The following is a 16,502-nucleotide window of genomic DNA, read 5'->3' as shown; positions in this document are numbered from 1 at the left end:
CTGCTAAATGATGTAAACGTAAATGTAGTAGGAGCATATAAGGCTATACGGTTCTACCATGTTAACATTCCAAGGTTTGTCTCTGAAAGTGAAGCTGGTTAATTAATAACCCCCACATGATATCACAGATCCGAGATAAACACAGCAATGCTTTAACGTTTGACATTTGAAACCAAGGACGATTCATTATGAATGTATATGCACACAAAAAATAAAAAAACAATGAATAATTGTTTTGGGTCATTTAGCAGACGCTCTTATACAGAGCAATTAGGGTTAAGTGCCTTGCTCAAGGGCACATCGACAGATTTTTCACCTAGTCGGCTCGGGGATTAGAACCAGCGACCTCTCGGTTACTGGCACAACGCTCTTAACCACTAAGCTACCTGCCGCCAAATGGCACCCTCTTCTGTTTCATATTCATTCATCAATGTCTTAATCATTACTCTCCGGTAGGCAGGAATGCTGATGGGTCCTGATAGAAGCAGAGAAAACCCAAACTAAGCCTGCTGGAGGAAGTTTGTAGATGACCCATGCTTCCCAAGAAGCAGAAGTGAAGTCCTCATTCTACACATTTCTCTCAAAGTGTACACTCACACACTTTCTTATATGATGCAAAAAATAGGCTACTGGTTTTCCGATCTGAGAAATCACTGCACATCCACTATCCCATCAGCCCAGTCAGGCAATTAATTAACTTGTGTACACTTGCTTACCACATGCATACCACATGCTTACCACATGCATACCACATGCATACCACATGCATACCACATTACAATCAAAAAGAAGGCTGTATACTTGCATGGATTTAACAATGGTGGAAACTCACTCCAGGTAATGCTTACATCAATCAATCATACGATTTTAAATCCCTAACAGGGGAGTGTTCACTTCTGGAAAAGGGTGGTGAATAATTCTGCCTGTTTATTATTCATTCATTAATCATTTCTACCCCGCAGACAGGAAGCCTCCTGGGCTTGGATCCAAAATGGTGTCTCACCTTCAGCTTGTGCTCATGCTCCTTGTTGACGCGGGTCAGCAGCTGGGCCTTGCGTCGGTTCAGGGCGTCAATGAGGGCGTCACACTGAGCCACCAGACAGGCTTCGAACTCCACACCGTTCTCCTGCAGGACAGACAGACAGTCAGACAGACAGACAGACAGCTGGGACACACAGACGGTCAGCCAGTCAGACAGACAGACAGACAGACAGACAGACAGACAGACAGACAGACAGACAGACAGACAGACAGACAGACAGACAGACAGTCAGACAGACAGACAGACAGACAGACAGCTGGGACACACAGACAGACAGACAGACAGACAGCTGGGACACACAGACAGACAGACAGACAGACAGACAGACAGTCAGACAGACAGACAGACAGACAGTCAGACAGACAGACAGACAGACAGACAGACAGACAGACAGACAGACAGACAGACAGACAGACAGACAGGCAGACAGACAGACAGCTGGGACACACAGACGGTCAGCCAGTCAGACAGACAGACAGCTGGGACACACAGACGGTCAGCCAGACAGACAGACAGACAGACAGCTGGGACACACAGACGGTCAGCCAGTCAGCCAGACAGACAGCTGGGACACACAGACGGTCAGCCAGTCAGACAGACAGACAGACAGCTGGGACACAAGGCCGTGTGGACAGACTTTGAAGAACACATGAAGACAGGAATGACAGACGGGAAGGTAGTATGTATCCTTCCTACGTTTAAAAAAAACAGGCAAACTGACAGACACAGAGAAAATGTGAGGCCGTATGTATCAAGCTTCTCAGAGCAGGAGGGCTGATCTAATTTTAATTTTAATGAATCAGATGAATAAGATTATAAGGACAGATCCTAGATCTGCAGTCCTACTCTGAGACGTTTGATTCATATAATCATTGAAACACATGTAACCCTGAAATGAAGCAGACCAGATGCTGACTGTCGGAGAAAAAGATGGCAGACTACTGGGAAAGGAACAGTCATGACTATTGGTAGTCTTTGTAGACTATTTGTAGTTTCTGTAGCGTTTGTAGACTATTTGTAGTTTTTGTAGCGTTTGTAGACTATTTGTAGTTTTTGTAGCGTTTGTAGACTATTTGTAGTTTGGGGGTGGTAGAATATCTGAAGTCCATTTTTGTAATATTTTTTTTTACTATGTGAAGAATATTTGTAGTTTGAAACAAGTTCATTGTGGTGAACAGACTGAAGAAACAAGTGTAGTGAAAGAGGTTTGGAGATGCCATTGAGATCTACTTCTTAGGGTAAATGTTGTTGTTGTATAATTTGGTTCCATCAAGGTAAGGTACCACCACCAGGTATTGTTTGATTGTCTCCTGTATCTGCAGATACAGTATTATGCTCAGCTCTGGCCACCCAACCCAACTCTACCCCTCCATTCCACTCCTCTCCTTCTCCTCCTCTCCTCCTTCTCCTCCTTCTTCTCCTCTCCTCCTTCTCCTTCTCCTCTCCTCTTCTCCTTCTCCTCCTCTCCTCCTTCTCCTCCTCTCCTCCTCTCCTCCTTCTCCTCCTCTCCTCCTTCTCCTCCTTCTCCTCCTTCTCCTCCTTCTCCTCCACTTCTCACCTTCAGTGTTCCCCACCCTGATGTCACTAGTAAGGGTCTCCCTGGACCATCAGCGGGCTGTGTGACAAGAAGAGGAGTCAGCTTGGACATCTGATCTAATCCAGAGAAATAGAATGCTTTGCTCCAAAAGGAGACACTCAAAATGGCCACCAGAGAGTCCACCCATTATGGCATCATTGACCTGAATGGGGATACCCGTTCAACTCATTGTAATTCTATGATCTACCCACTTCATCCCACACTGTTGTCTGGGCAACGGCTTAGCTCTGTCTATGGCATCTAGTGTTACCGTACTATTTAGCTACTGTTGTTAGGTAAATAAACTTCAGTTAGTGCTAAATACGGCTGCTAGAATCCTGACTAGAACCAAGAAATTTGATCATATTACTCCAGTGCTAGCTTCCCTACACTGGCTTCCTGTTAAGGCAAGGGCTGATTTCAAGGTTTTACTGTTAACCTATAAAGCGTTACATGGGCTTGCTCCTACCTATCTTTCCGAGTTGGTCCTGCCGTACATACCAATACGTACGCTACGGTCACAAGACGCAGGCCTCCTAATTGTCCCTAGAATTTCTAAGCAAACAGCGGGAGGCAGGGCTTTCTCCTATAGATCTCCATTTTTATGGAACAGTCTGCCTACCCATGTGAGAGACGCAGACTCGGTCTCAACCTTTAAGTCTTTACTGAAGACTTATCTCTTCAGTAGGTCATATGATTGAGTGTAGTCTGGCCCAGGAGTGTGAAGGTGAACGGAAAGGCTGGAGCAACGAACAGCCCTTGCTGTCTCTGCCGGGCCGGTTCCCCTCTCCACTGGGGTTCTCTGCCTCTAACCCTGTTGCAGGGGCTGAGTCACTGGCTTGCTGGTGCTCTTTCATGCCGTCCCTGGGAGGGGTGCGTCACTTGAGTGGGTTGAGTTACTGACGTGATCTTCCTGTCTGGGTTGGCGCCCCCCCCTTGGTTTGTGCTGTGGTGGAGACCTCTGTGGGCTATACTCGGCCTTGTCTCAGGATTGTAAGTTGGTGGTTGGGGATATCCCTCTAGTGGTGCGGGGGCTGTGCTTTGGCGGAGTGGGTGGGGTTATATCCTTCCTGTTTGGCCCTGTCCGGGGGTTTCTTCGGATGGGGCCACAGTGTCTCCGGACCGCTCCTGTCTCAGCCTCCAGTATTTATGCTGCAGTAGTTTATGTGTCGGGGGGCTGGGGTTAGTTGGTTATACCTGGAGTACTTCTCCTGTCTTATCCAGTGTCCTGTGTGAATTTAAGTATGCTCTCTCTAATTCTCTCATTCTCTCTTTCTCTCTGAGAACCTGAGCCCTAGGACCATACGTCAGGACTACCGGGCATGATGACACCTTGCTGTCCCCAGTCCGCCTGGCCTTGCTGCTATTCCAGTTTCAACTGTTCTGCCTGCGGCTACGAAACCCCTACCTGTCCCAGACCTGCTGTTTTCAACTCTAAATGATCGGCTATGAAAAGCCAACTGAGAGACCTGAGCCCTAGGACCATACGTCGGGACTACCGGCCGTGGTGACTCCTTGCTGTCCCCAGTCCGCCTGGCCTTGCTGCTATTCCAGTTTAAACTGTTCTGCCTGCGGTTATGGAACCCCTACCTGTCCCAGACCTGCTGTTTTAAACTCTAATGATCGGCTATGAAAAGCCAACTGAGATTTATTCCTGATTATTATTTGACCATGCTTGTCACTTATGAACATTTTTGAACATCTTGGCATGGTTCTGTTATAATCTCCACCCGGCACAGCCAGAAGAGGACTGGCCACCCCTCATAGCCTGGTTCCTCTCTAGGTTTCTTCCTAGGTTTTGCCTTTCTAGGGAGTTTTTCCTAGCCACCGTGCTTCTACACCTGCATTACTAGCTGTTTGGGGTTTTAGGCTGGGTTTCTGTACAGCACTTCGAGATATTAGCTGATGTAAGAAGGGCTATATAAAATAAAATTGATTGATTGATTGATCGCGGTAACGCTTCAGGCGAAGTTCACAGTTGTCAATGCTTAAAGTTCTAAACATGTTAGTAAACTAAAAGGCGTCAGCATGCTTCAGTCGGCTAGGTGAACCGAACGAGTGTGCTCGCATACTCCCTTGAAAGACCTTCGCTTGAAAAACGAGATAAAAGCAGAAATAGTACTGTTTGTCCATCTTGAGACGCTGTAGCCAATATACTTTTCCTCAAAATAGTCAGAATTAATCTAAGATAACTCAAGAAATCTGTCATTAATTTTGACGTTTTTTTGTAGAGGAGATCTTAGTCTCGCAATTGTACATCTAACTGAGATGTTTGGTGCAGTATTTCTCATTGAAACACTGGTCTTTTTTATTTATTTAGTTTTTTTTTTTATTATTTTTTTTTTTATTTATTTATTTTTTTAGTCATTTAGCAGACGCTCTTATCCAGAGCGACTTACAGCTAGTGAGTGCATTTATTTTATTTTTTATTTTTTTCATACTGGCCCCCCGCGGGAATCGAACCCACAACCCTGGCGTTGCAAACGCCATGGTCTACCAACATCCCTGCCGGCCATTCCCTCCCCTACCCTGGACGACGCTGGGCCAATTGTGCACCGCCCCATGGGTCTCCCGGTCACGGCCGGCTACGACAGAGCCTGGATTCGAACCAGGATCTCTAGTGGCACAGCTAGCACTGCAATGCAGTGCCTTAGACCACTGCGCCACTCGGGAGAAAACGAGTCGTCTCTCGTTGAACGACAAGAATCCCTACTGTTGATCAATCACCGACGAAGGGGCGTTGACTTCGGCTACCTACTTCGGCTTGCTTAGTGTGCCCGAACAGCCGAAAAAACCCTCACCGAAGTCCAAAACGAACAAAAACGTCACAAAATGGCATCATAATATACAGTGAGGGGGAAAAGTATTTGATCCCCTGCTGATTTTGTACGTTTGCCCACTGACAAAGACATGATCAGTCTATAATTTGAATGGTAGGTTTATTTGAACAGTGAGAGACAGAATAACAACAAAAAAATCCAGAAAAACGCATATCAAAAATGTTATGAATTTATTTGCATTTTAATGAGGGAAATAAGTATTTGACCCCTCTGCAAAACATGACTTAGTACTTGGTGGCAAAACCCTTGTTGGCAATCACAGAGGTCAGACGTTTCTTGTAGTTGGCCACCAGGTTTGCACACATCTCAGGAGGGATTTTGTTCCACTCCTCTTTGCAGATCTTCTCCAAGTCATTAAGGTTTCGAGGCTGACGTTTGGTAACTCGAACATATACATTTACATACATTACAGAACCTTCAGCTCCCTCCACAGATTTTCTATGGGATTAAGGTCTGGAGACTGGCTAGGCCACTCCAGGACCTTAATGTGCTTCTTCTTGAGACACTCCTTTGTTGCCTTGGCCGTGTGTTTTGGGTCATTGTCATGCTGGAATACCCATCCACGACCCATTTTCAATGCCCTGGCTGAGGGAAGGAGGTTCTCACCCAAGATTTGATGGTACATGGCCCCATCCATCGTCCCTTTGATGCGGTGAAGTTGTCCTGTCCCCTTAGCAGAAAAACACCCCCAAAGCATAATGTTTCCACCTCCATGTTTGACGGTGGGGATGGTGTTCTTGGGGTCATAGGCAGCATTCCTCCTCCTCCAAACACAGCGAGTTGAGTTTGAATCCAAAGAGCTCCATTTTGGTCTCATCTGACCACAACACTTTCACCCAGTTCTCCTCTGAATCATTCAGATGTTCATTGGCAAACTTCAGACGGCCCTGTATATGTGCTTTCTTGAGCAGGGGGACCTTGCGGGCGCTGCAGGATTTCAGTCCTTCACGGCGTAGTGTGTTACCAATTGTTTTCTTGGTGACTATGGTCCCAGCTGCCTTAAGATCATTGACAAAATCCTCCCGTGTAGTTCTGGGCTGATTCCTCACCGTTCTCATGATCATTGCAACTCCACTAGGTGAGATCTTGCATGGAGCCCCAGGCCGAGGGAGATTGACAGTTATTTTGTGTTTCTTCCATTTGCGAATAATCGCACCAACTGTTGTCACCTTCTCACCAAGCTGCTTGGCGATGGTCTTGTAGCCCATTCCAGCATTGTGTAGGTCTACAATCTTGTCCCTGACATCCTTGGAGAGCTCTTTGGTCTTGGCCATGGTGGAGAGTTTGGAATCTGATTGATTGGTTGCTTCTGTGGACAGGTGTCTTTTATACAGGTAACAAACTGAGATTAGGAGCACTCCCTTTAAGAGTGTGCTCCTAATCTCAGCTCGTTACCTGTATAAAAAACACCTGGGAGCCAGAAATCTTTCTGATTGAGAGAGGGTCAAATACTTATTTCCCTCATTAAAATGCAAATCAATTTATAACATTTTTGACATGCGTTTTTTCTGGATTTTTTTGTTGTTATTCTGTCTCTCACTGTTCAAATAAACCTGCCATTAAAATTATAGACTGATCATTTCTTTGTCAGTGGGCAAACGTACAAAATCAGCAGGGGATCAAATACTTTTTTCCCTCACTGTATGCACCAACTCTTCTGAACTGTTTCGGCTGGGAAGCATGCGGACGCCTTAAGGAATACCTAAAGGATGACAGGGGATTGGGGCTATGACTGGGTGAGAGTGTAGGAGGGGCTTGTGATGGCAGGTGGGAGGAGTTATTAGTGTAGGGGGAGGTGCTTGTGACAGCGGAAGGAGGGACTGTGACTGTGTCCCAAATGGCACCCTCTTCCTATATAGTGCTCTACTTTTGACCAAAGCCCTATTAGCCCTGATCAAAAGTAGTGCACTATGTAGGGAATAGGGTGCAATATGGGATGAATCCTATGCCAGTGTAGGTAGGAGGAGCAGTGAGCATTTACTGTACCTGGATGTGCTGCACCATGTTCCTCAGCTGAACCAGGAACTCCTTGGCCTCGGTAGCTCTGTCAGACAGGATGTTGAGGGCCTGGGACAGCTGGCCCTGAGGAGGACAGAGAGAAACATGGTCAGCATTGGACACGTCCATATCAATCAATCAATCAATCAATTGGTCGGAGGTGGTTGGGGGGGAGGGGGGTCGGAGGTGGGGGGTCGGAGGTGGTTGGGGGAAGCGGGGTTGGAGGTGGGCGGTCGGAGGTGGGGGGTTGGAGGTGGTTGGGGGAAGGGGGGTTGGAGGTGGGGGGTTGGAGGTGGTTGGGGGAAGGGGGAAGCGGGGTTGGAGGTGGGCGGTCGGAGGTGGGGGGTTGGAGGTGGTTGGGGGAAGGGGGGTTGGAGGTGGGCGGTCGGAGGTGGTTGGGGGAAGGGGGGTTGGAGGTGGGCGGTCGGTCGGAGGTCGGAGGTGGTTGGGGAGAGGGGGTCGGAGGTGGGGGGTCGGAGGTGGTCAGGGGGAAGTGGTTGGTGGTGGCTGGGGGGAGGGTGGTTGAAGGTGGGGGGTCGGAAGTGGTTGGGGGAGGGTGTCGGAGGTGGTTGGGGGTCGGGGGTTGGAGGTGGGAGGTCAGAGGTGGTGGTGGGGGGGGGGGGCGACAGAGCTTGTTATCTTTCTGGAGGACTGAGGCGGAAGAGAGGGTGAGAGAGAGACTGCTTCATCCGGCCAGAACACAACCCTCAGTTCCAGAACACAACCCTCAGTTCGAGAACACAACCCTCAGTTCCAGAACACAACCCTCAGTTTCCAGAACACAACCCTCAGTTCCAGAACACAACCCTCAGTTCCAGAACAGAGCAGTAAAACCAGCAGAAAGCTGATACATTGAAAACAACCCAACAACAACACCGCAGATAGACACACTCGCTCTTTGTCAACCTTAGTCTAGGAACCCTCTATGGCTGTGTCCCAAATAGCACCCTTTTTCCTATAAAGTGTCACCATAGGGCTCTGGTCAAAAGTAGTGCACTATGTATATAATAGGGTACCATTTGGGATGCAATTTATGTCAATCCAAGTCTATGATCCTTTCTGTCAACCCTCGTCTAGGCATCTCATCTCATGTGAACCGGACCGACCAATGGGAATACAAAAGTACTGAGATAGTAGTAGTATAGTACGCCATTTAGCAGACGCTTTTATCCAAAGCGACTTACAGTCATGCGTGCATACATTTTTGTGTATCGGTGGTCCCGGGGATCGAACCCACTACCTTGGCGTTACAAGCGCCGTGCTCTACCAGCTGAGCTACAGAGGAGCTACAATGACCTTTGACCCTAGGGTTTGGGAAACCCTGACAGCTCCTGCTAACACGACCCCAGTGCACCATGGGACTGTGGCAACAGCCGAGCAGAGAGAGAGAGAGAGAGAGAGAGAGAGAGAGAGAGAGAGAGAGAGAGAGAGAGAGAGAGAGAGAGAGAGAGAGAGAGAGAGAGAGAGAGAGAGAGAGAGAGAGAGAGAGAGAGAGAGAGAGAGAGAGAGAGCACAGTAGACTACTGTGATGAAGCTGGCCAATGCTTCTCATAAAGGTTTAAAATATGACTGGTACAGGATTTACAAAAAAAATATATGAGTTTTATTTTCCATAAATATCATAAATAAACAGACTTAAAACAGGCAAAGTTAATAACAAAGCTAAAAGTCATGTGGAGATGAGGTGTAAAATATGCAAACGCTCCTCACATTCTCCTTGACAACCATCCTCCTCTCCCACACCTGTAGCCCTCTACACTCCTACCTGTATACGGGTTGAAAATGGCAGATTTGAACATTGATAAGCACCTACATGTTAACGTAGTGGCAGTACAGTAACATGCTATACATGACGTCAGAGCTCAGTGGCTGGACAGTAACATGCTATACATAACGTCAGAGCTCAGGCTCTGAGCTTCACAGCTCTGTAAAGGGTTTTGACTGACAGCCGTTCTGAACTTGAGGACCACACGCAACAATAAGTTGCCCCCATCCCTCCTGCTGATTGGGCAACTTTAGCACATGTTTTGTTGTCGGAGTGACGGAAATGCTGTAAATTAAGAGGACTTGTAGATGAAGGGAAGGAGACAGGTTAAAGATGGATTTTTAAGCCTTGAGAGAATTGAGACATGGATTGTGTATGTGTGCCATTCAGAGGGTGAATGGGCAAGACAAAAGATTTACAGTGGCTTGCGAAAGTATTCACCCCCCTTGGCATTTTTCCTATTTTGTTGCCTTACAACCTGGAATTAAAATTGATTTTTTGGGGGTTTGTATAATTTGATTTACACAACATGCCTACCACTTTGAATATGCAAAATATTTTTGATTGTGAAACAAACAAGAAATAAGACAAAAAAACAGAAAACTTGAGTGTGCATAACTATTCACCCCCCCAAAGTCAATACTTTGTAGAGCCACCTTTTGCAGCAATTACAGCTGCAAGTCTCTTGGGGTATGTCTCTATAAGCTTGGCACATCTAGCCACTGGGATTTTTGCCCATTCTTCGAGGTAAAACTGCTCCAGCTCCTTCAAGTTGGATGGGTTCCGCTGGTGTACAGCAATCTTTAAGTCATACCACAGATTCTCAATTGGATTGAGGTCTGGGCTTTGACTAGGCCATTCAAAGACATTAAAATTTTCCCCTTAAACCACTCGAGTGTTGCTTTAGCAGTATGCTTAGGGTCATTGTCCTGCTGGAAGGTGAACCTCCGTCCCAGTCTCAAACCTCTGGAAGACTGAAACAGGTTTCCCTCAAGAATTTCCCTGTATTTAGCGCCATCAATCATTCCTTCAATTCTGACCAGTTTCCCAGGCCCTGCCAATGAAAAACATCCCCACAGCATGATGCTGCCACCACCATGCTTCACTGTGGGGATGGTATTCTCAGGGTGATGATAGGTGTTGGGTTTGCGCCAGACATTGCGTTTTCCTTGATGGCCAAAAAGCTCAATTTTAGTCTCATCTGACCAGAGTACCTTCATCCATAAGTTTGGAGAGTCTCCCAAATGCCTTTTGGCAAACACCAAATGTGTTTGCTTATTTCTTTCTTTAAACAATGGCTTTTTTTCTGGCCACTCTTCCCTAAAGCCCAGGTCTGTGGAGTGTATGGCTTAAAGTGGTCCTATGGACAGATACCCCAATCTCCGCTGTGGAGCTTTGCATCTCCTTCAGGGTTATCTTTGGTCTCTTTGTTGCCTCTCTGATTAATGCCCTCCTTGCCTGGTCCGTGAGTTTTGGTGTGCTGCCCTCTCTTGGCAGGTTTGTTGTGGTGCCATATTCTTTCCATTTTTCCATGCCAGGCGCACCTTTTTAAGTGTGTCAAGAACTGCAACGCTGCTGGGTTCATGCTCAACAGTTTCCCGTGTGTATCAAGAATGGTCCACCACCCAAAGGAAATCCAGCCGATTTGACACAACTGCATTAGAGTCAACATGGGCCAGCATCCCTGTGGAACCCTTTCGACACCTTGTAGTCCATGCCCCCAACGAATTGAGGCTGTTCTGAGGGCAAAAGATGGTGCAACTCAATATTAGGAAGGTGTTCCTAATGTTTTGTACACTCAGTGTAGACTATTTAGTGGGGTCTCAATCAAATGATCCATAGCCTATAGGCTATACGAAGTGCATGCTCGGAGAAGCACAGAGCAAAGTTATATTTCTAAGATAATGAACTTCCTTCCTGAGTCTTTGGCGCTGCTGGGATGGTGTAAATAAAACTACACTGCATTACACACATTTACATTTACATTTTAGTCTTTTAGCAGACGCTCTTATCCAGAGCGACTTACAGTTAGTGACTACACATTTTTTTTTATACTGGCCCCCCGTGGGAATCGAACCCACAACCCTGGCGTTGCAAACACCATGTTCTACCAACTGAGCTACATCCCTGCCGGCCATTCCCTCCCCTACCCTGGACGACGCTGGGCCAATTGTGCGCCACCCATGAGTCTCCCGGTCGCGGCCTGCGGCGACAGAGCCTGGATTTGAACCAGGATCTCTAGTGGCACAGTTAGCACTGCGATGCAGTGCCTTAGACCACTGCGCCACTCAGGAGTGGATAAAACCTTTTTTTGTGCTGCCTAACCATCGGCTGTGCTGTGTAGGCCTACGGTGGCATATCAGGAGGAGAGTCAAAGGCTACTTCCCGAAAATACATTTTGATTAGGCCTAGTCCAAAAAAATGCAATATCGTGACCTCACAATAAGCCAGATTCAAGTAACTTGGTGCTGAAACTTGAAGCGGCAGCCGTGGCACAGTCAATCGGAAATGGACAGCTCATGGTGCTGAAAGTAGGCAAATTAGAGTAGGTATAATTCAATGGTCTTCATTTTAAATATACTAACAACAAGAAGGCTTTATGTTGGAGCCTATTTCTTCCTATTTAAGAAATAAGAGGTAGGTCTACCTGTTTGACAGACGAAATTAGGCTATAGGCTGTTATCTATAGATTTTTCAGGCCAATTCCTTCACCCACCATGCACTCTTTAAATAGCCTACCTCTGTGTCAATGAAGGGCTGTTAAGTTAAAACCAAGACTTGAATTGAGGCGGTGTGAGAGGGTATGCCATAGGCCTACCTTTAATTAAAGAAAATGGCAGAAAGCACAGGCCTACCCCTTGTTAGCTTAAGATAAAATAAAATAAAACGGATCTAATTATGTAAAGTGATCTATAACAGCGCTTTGGTCCGTGATGCTTTAGGCTAGAAACAACCTGTGAAATAGCCGTGACGCCGATGCATATGGGGATATATTCGTTTAGTTTCTTTGAGATTCAGAGGCGGAGCTACAACCTTCTATAGCCGAGGAGATAAAACATTAAACTTTTCCTGGGAAGTCATCTAATTTTGTCACTATTCATTGATTAAGCAATTCACTTTCTTAACAGTAGAAGATGTTTTAGGGAAACACTTGTGACCTCTCGTTGGGTTAAGCCACGGAGGAAGAGTAGCAGTCGTTGGGGTTAAGCCACGGAGGAAGAGTAGCAGTCGTTGGGGTTAAGCCACGGAGGAAGAGTAGCAGTCGTTGGGGTTAAGCCACGGAGGAAGAGGAGCAGTTAGACGCTTAGTTTCTGCGTCTGTAGTCGTACTCTGTCTGGAGTGGAAAGGTAGGCCTAACTTTTAAAAGTACCATGCTCAGATTCCTAATGATGTAACAGGATAAACACTGGGAAAACACTGGGAAAACAGAGAAAACACCGGGAAAACACTGGGAAAGCAGAGAAAACACTGGGAAAACAGAGAAAACACCGGGAAAACACTGGGAAAGCAGAGAAAACACTGGGAAAACAGAGAAAACACTGGGAAAACAGAAAACACTGGGAAAACAGAGAAAACACTGGGAAAGCAGAGAAAACACTGGGATAACAGAGAAATAAATGGGAAAACATTGTCCCCGCTTTAGTTTCTATCAGGTGTTTATCAGAGAAAGCAGCTCCTCTCAAAGCAATCAGTCCTCTCCATTTCATGTGGATCACCAGGCAACCAACACCACTTACAGAACCTGTCAATCATAATACACTGCCCCTACACACTCTCTCAGCTTCTCCCAGCTCTCATTCAGACTGTCAGTCAGGACACACACACACTCACACACACACACACACACGTGTACACACATACAGTACATGCATAGAAATACACCCACACACATGCACCTCCACACACACACACCCAGACGCACCCACTCACACACACACACGCACACACACATTGCTCTTTCAACCATCCTTTATTAGTTTCTCATTTTCTGTTTCAGTCCCAGACTCGTCTCATTGTCCTCTCTGAATCAGTGCAGGTCGATCAGGGTGATGTCGCCTCGTTAACAGTGGCACAGCAGAAGCTCTCTGTCACACTGATGAAACCAACACAGTTGACTTGATTGTCTGGAGGGGTTTTTCCACAGTGTCTGATGAAACCAACACAGTTGACTTGATTATCTGGATGGGTTTTTCCACAGTGTCTGATAAAAGCAACACAGTTGACTTGATTGTCTGGAGGGGTTTTTCCACAGTGTCTGATGAAACCAACACAGTTGACTTGATTGTCTGGAGGGGTTTTTCCACAGTGTCTGATGAAACTAACACAGTTGACTTGATTGTCTGGATGGGTTTTTCCACAGTGTCTGATAAAACCAACACAGTTGACTTGATTGTCTGGATGGGTTTTTCCACAGTGTCTGATCAAACCAACACAGTTGACTTGATTATCTGGATGGGTTTTTACACAGTGTCTGATAAAACCAACACAGTTGACTTGATTGTCTGGAGGGGTTTTTCCACAGTGTCTGATGAAACCAACACAGTTGACTTGATTATCTGGATGGGTTTTTCCACAGTGTCTGATGAAACCAACACAGTTGACTTGATTGTCTGGAGGGGTTTTTCTATAGTGTCTGATGAAACCAACACTGTTGACTTGATTATCTGGAGGGGTTTTTCCATATTGTCATATCCATCTGTCAATGAGTAAGAAGCATACAGTATATGCACACTCCTCGTGCACGCTCCTCATGCACACTCTTCATACACGCTCCTTATGCACGCTGCTTGAGAATGTTCCACATGCACGCTCCTCATGCATGCTCTTCGTTCACGCTCCTCAAAAACCAGGTCAAATCATTGTGTGATGCAAGTAAAGGTTGTTCTGGTTTTTCACTACTAAAGACGTCACGGCCATGGTTAGCAGGCATGTCTACGTACAGCAACACCAATCCGGTAACACTTAAAGCCTGCAGGTATAATGCTTTATAACAGTGGTCACCAACCTTTTCTGAGTCAAGATCACACTTTCATTTTAAAAACATTAACCTAATAAAAACAGTTTAGTGTAGGAATGAGGTTTGTGCAGTTGGCCTGATACATTATCACAGCATATTGGCTATATGACTGGCCTGCCAATATTGATTTTCTCAGACCATATTATATTATAAGATTACCAAATAGATCAGTTGGTGTAGCACTTGCGAGGCACAGCTGAGCATAAATTGAAATAATTAGAAAATAATTGGCTTTTTTAAAATTTTACTGGACTGATGGTACCTGCATCTTATGGTCATGTTGTTCACGTTGTTCCTATGACCAGAGACACGACGACAACGACGAGCGGCTAATAATAATGAAAACGCAGGGATACACAGGCCTGTCGATACACTTGGCTGCTCCTTCATTGCAGCTGCAGCGTGAGTGGAAGTAGGGAGAAGCACGTTTCATGTTTTATAATAGTGTTGAATAAAAACAGTGTTGACAGCGCTGAATATTTTTTTTTTTTTTTACATTGACTCACTGGTTCAAAATGGGAACACTTTGCTTACCCGGTGCGCAGGGCTTCTGGATCAAGTGCACCTACCGCCAACAGCGCAATACGATTTTTTTTTAAAATGAGCTTATCACAGCCTTTTCTACAGATCTGTTTGGGTGATCGACTAGGAATTCCTTGACGATCACATGTACAGTATGTGCCTTGCTGAGTGGCTGAAAGGCGTGGTATATCAGACGTACACCACAGCTATGACAAAACATAGTCTCCCGAGTGGCGCAGTGGTCTAAGGCACTGAATTGCAGTGCTAGCTGTGCCACTAGAGATCCTGGTTTGAATCCAGGCTCTGTCGTAGCTGGGCGGTGTGCAATTGGCCCAGTGTCGTCCAGGGTAGGGGAGGGAATGGCCGACAGGGATGTAGCTCAGTTGATAGAGCATGGCGTTTGCAACGACAGGGTTGTGGGTTTGATTCCCACAGGGGGTATGAAAAATAATAATGTATGCACTAACTGTAAGTTGCTCTGGATAAGAGTGTCTGCTAAAAATGACTAAAAAAACATAACAGCCCTTAGCTGTGGTAACATCTCATTATAAGGCTTGAAGTACATTTTTACATTTTAGTCATTTTAGCAGACGCTCTTATCCAGAGCGACTTACAGTTAGTGAGTTCAGGAGCTAGAACTGGGACGATAAACTGAACATTTTCGACACAGATCACGACGAACACTTATCGCAGGCATTTTGCAGATATCGTTCATTACGATAAGTAGCCTATACAAGAGAAATGTGAAGTTTGAAATGAAATACGTTTGCGAATAGATCCGCTTTAATACTGCAGGTTGTGGCTTCTATCAATGTAATTGTTTGCATCATTTCCAATTCCCCATTTATATATATTTGTTTTATAGTAAATATAAATCCTATATATACATAAGTATGTGGACACCCCTTCAGATTAGTGGATTCGACTATTTCAGCCACACCCGTTGCTGACAGGGGTATAAAATCGAGCACGCAGCCATGTAATCTCCACATGTTCAGGGACCACTTTTGATTAACAGAACTGTTTCACAGATCACCTCTGACCTCTGTGACACGTGACTTCCGTCTCGCTTCCGCATTGTCTCCGTGCTGCTCTGCTGTTTGTTGCTACTTGGCTACCTGCCAAACTATTCACGTTTTACTTTTAATAAACGTTTAATCAATCTCTGTGTTCAACAAATTTACCAACTTTTTAGTTTTGTCCTCACTCATCTTTTTTCGTTAAACTTTTTCACCCCGGACGTTTATCCCGAGACAGAAGAGTCATTTTCCTGTGCGTTTTAGCTGCCAACTTTACGTTATTTTCCGTTTTTCCATCGCAACTTTTTTTCCCTTATTCAACTTTTTCACTCCGGACGCTTTATCTGGACATGGCTCATCAACATCTTCAACAGCCGAAGCTAAGTAGTAACATTAACATGATGTCTTTTAATTGCAGTCGCTGTACTCATAATATACAGGAGAATTCTCGCCTTACGGCGAGAATAGCTGTGCTACAAGCCCAGCTTCAGACGCAATCGTTAGGCAAGAGTATTATCAGTGTAGGAAAGGAAGAAACAGCGTCTGTGCCACCAGTAAGTACAGACAGTAACGTTAGTATAACTCCCCCCGCACAGTCCCTGCAGCCGGACAACTTTCTCATGGCTTCTGGAGGGAAATACTGTTGGAATGCTCAACCGGTGTCGCTCATTCAGCCGACAGAAACCTTCAACCGGTTTTCCCCATTATGTAGCGAGTCGGAGT

General features: G+C 45.8%; 1 protein-coding gene across 1 annotated transcript in view; it reads right to left on the bottom strand.

Annotated features, from left to right (window-relative positions):
- The window catches only part of LOC311103019 (E3 ubiquitin-protein ligase TRIM9-like), a gene marked incomplete at both ends in the record, with an annotated part of 65,676 nt that overhangs the window by 9,775 nt on the left and 39,399 nt on the right, over positions 1 to 16,502 (bottom strand). Inside the window, 3 exons of the mRNA XM_084144512.1 lie at positions 1,004 to 1,126; positions 2,601 to 2,657; positions 7,445 to 7,540. Coding sequence (XP_084000638.1) covers positions 1,004 to 1,126; positions 2,601 to 2,657; positions 7,445 to 7,540 — 276 coding nt within the window. The remainder of the gene's footprint in view (positions 1 to 1,003; positions 1,127 to 2,600; positions 2,658 to 7,444; positions 7,541 to 16,502) is intronic.

The sequence above is a fragment of the Coregonus lavaretus genome (genome assembly GCF_964263955.1).
Source record: "Coregonus lavaretus genome assembly, chromosome: 27".
NCBI lineage: Eukaryota > Metazoa > Chordata > Actinopteri > Salmoniformes > Salmonidae > Coregonus > Coregonus lavaretus.
This window is presented reverse-complemented; position numbering and strand designations above follow the sequence as displayed.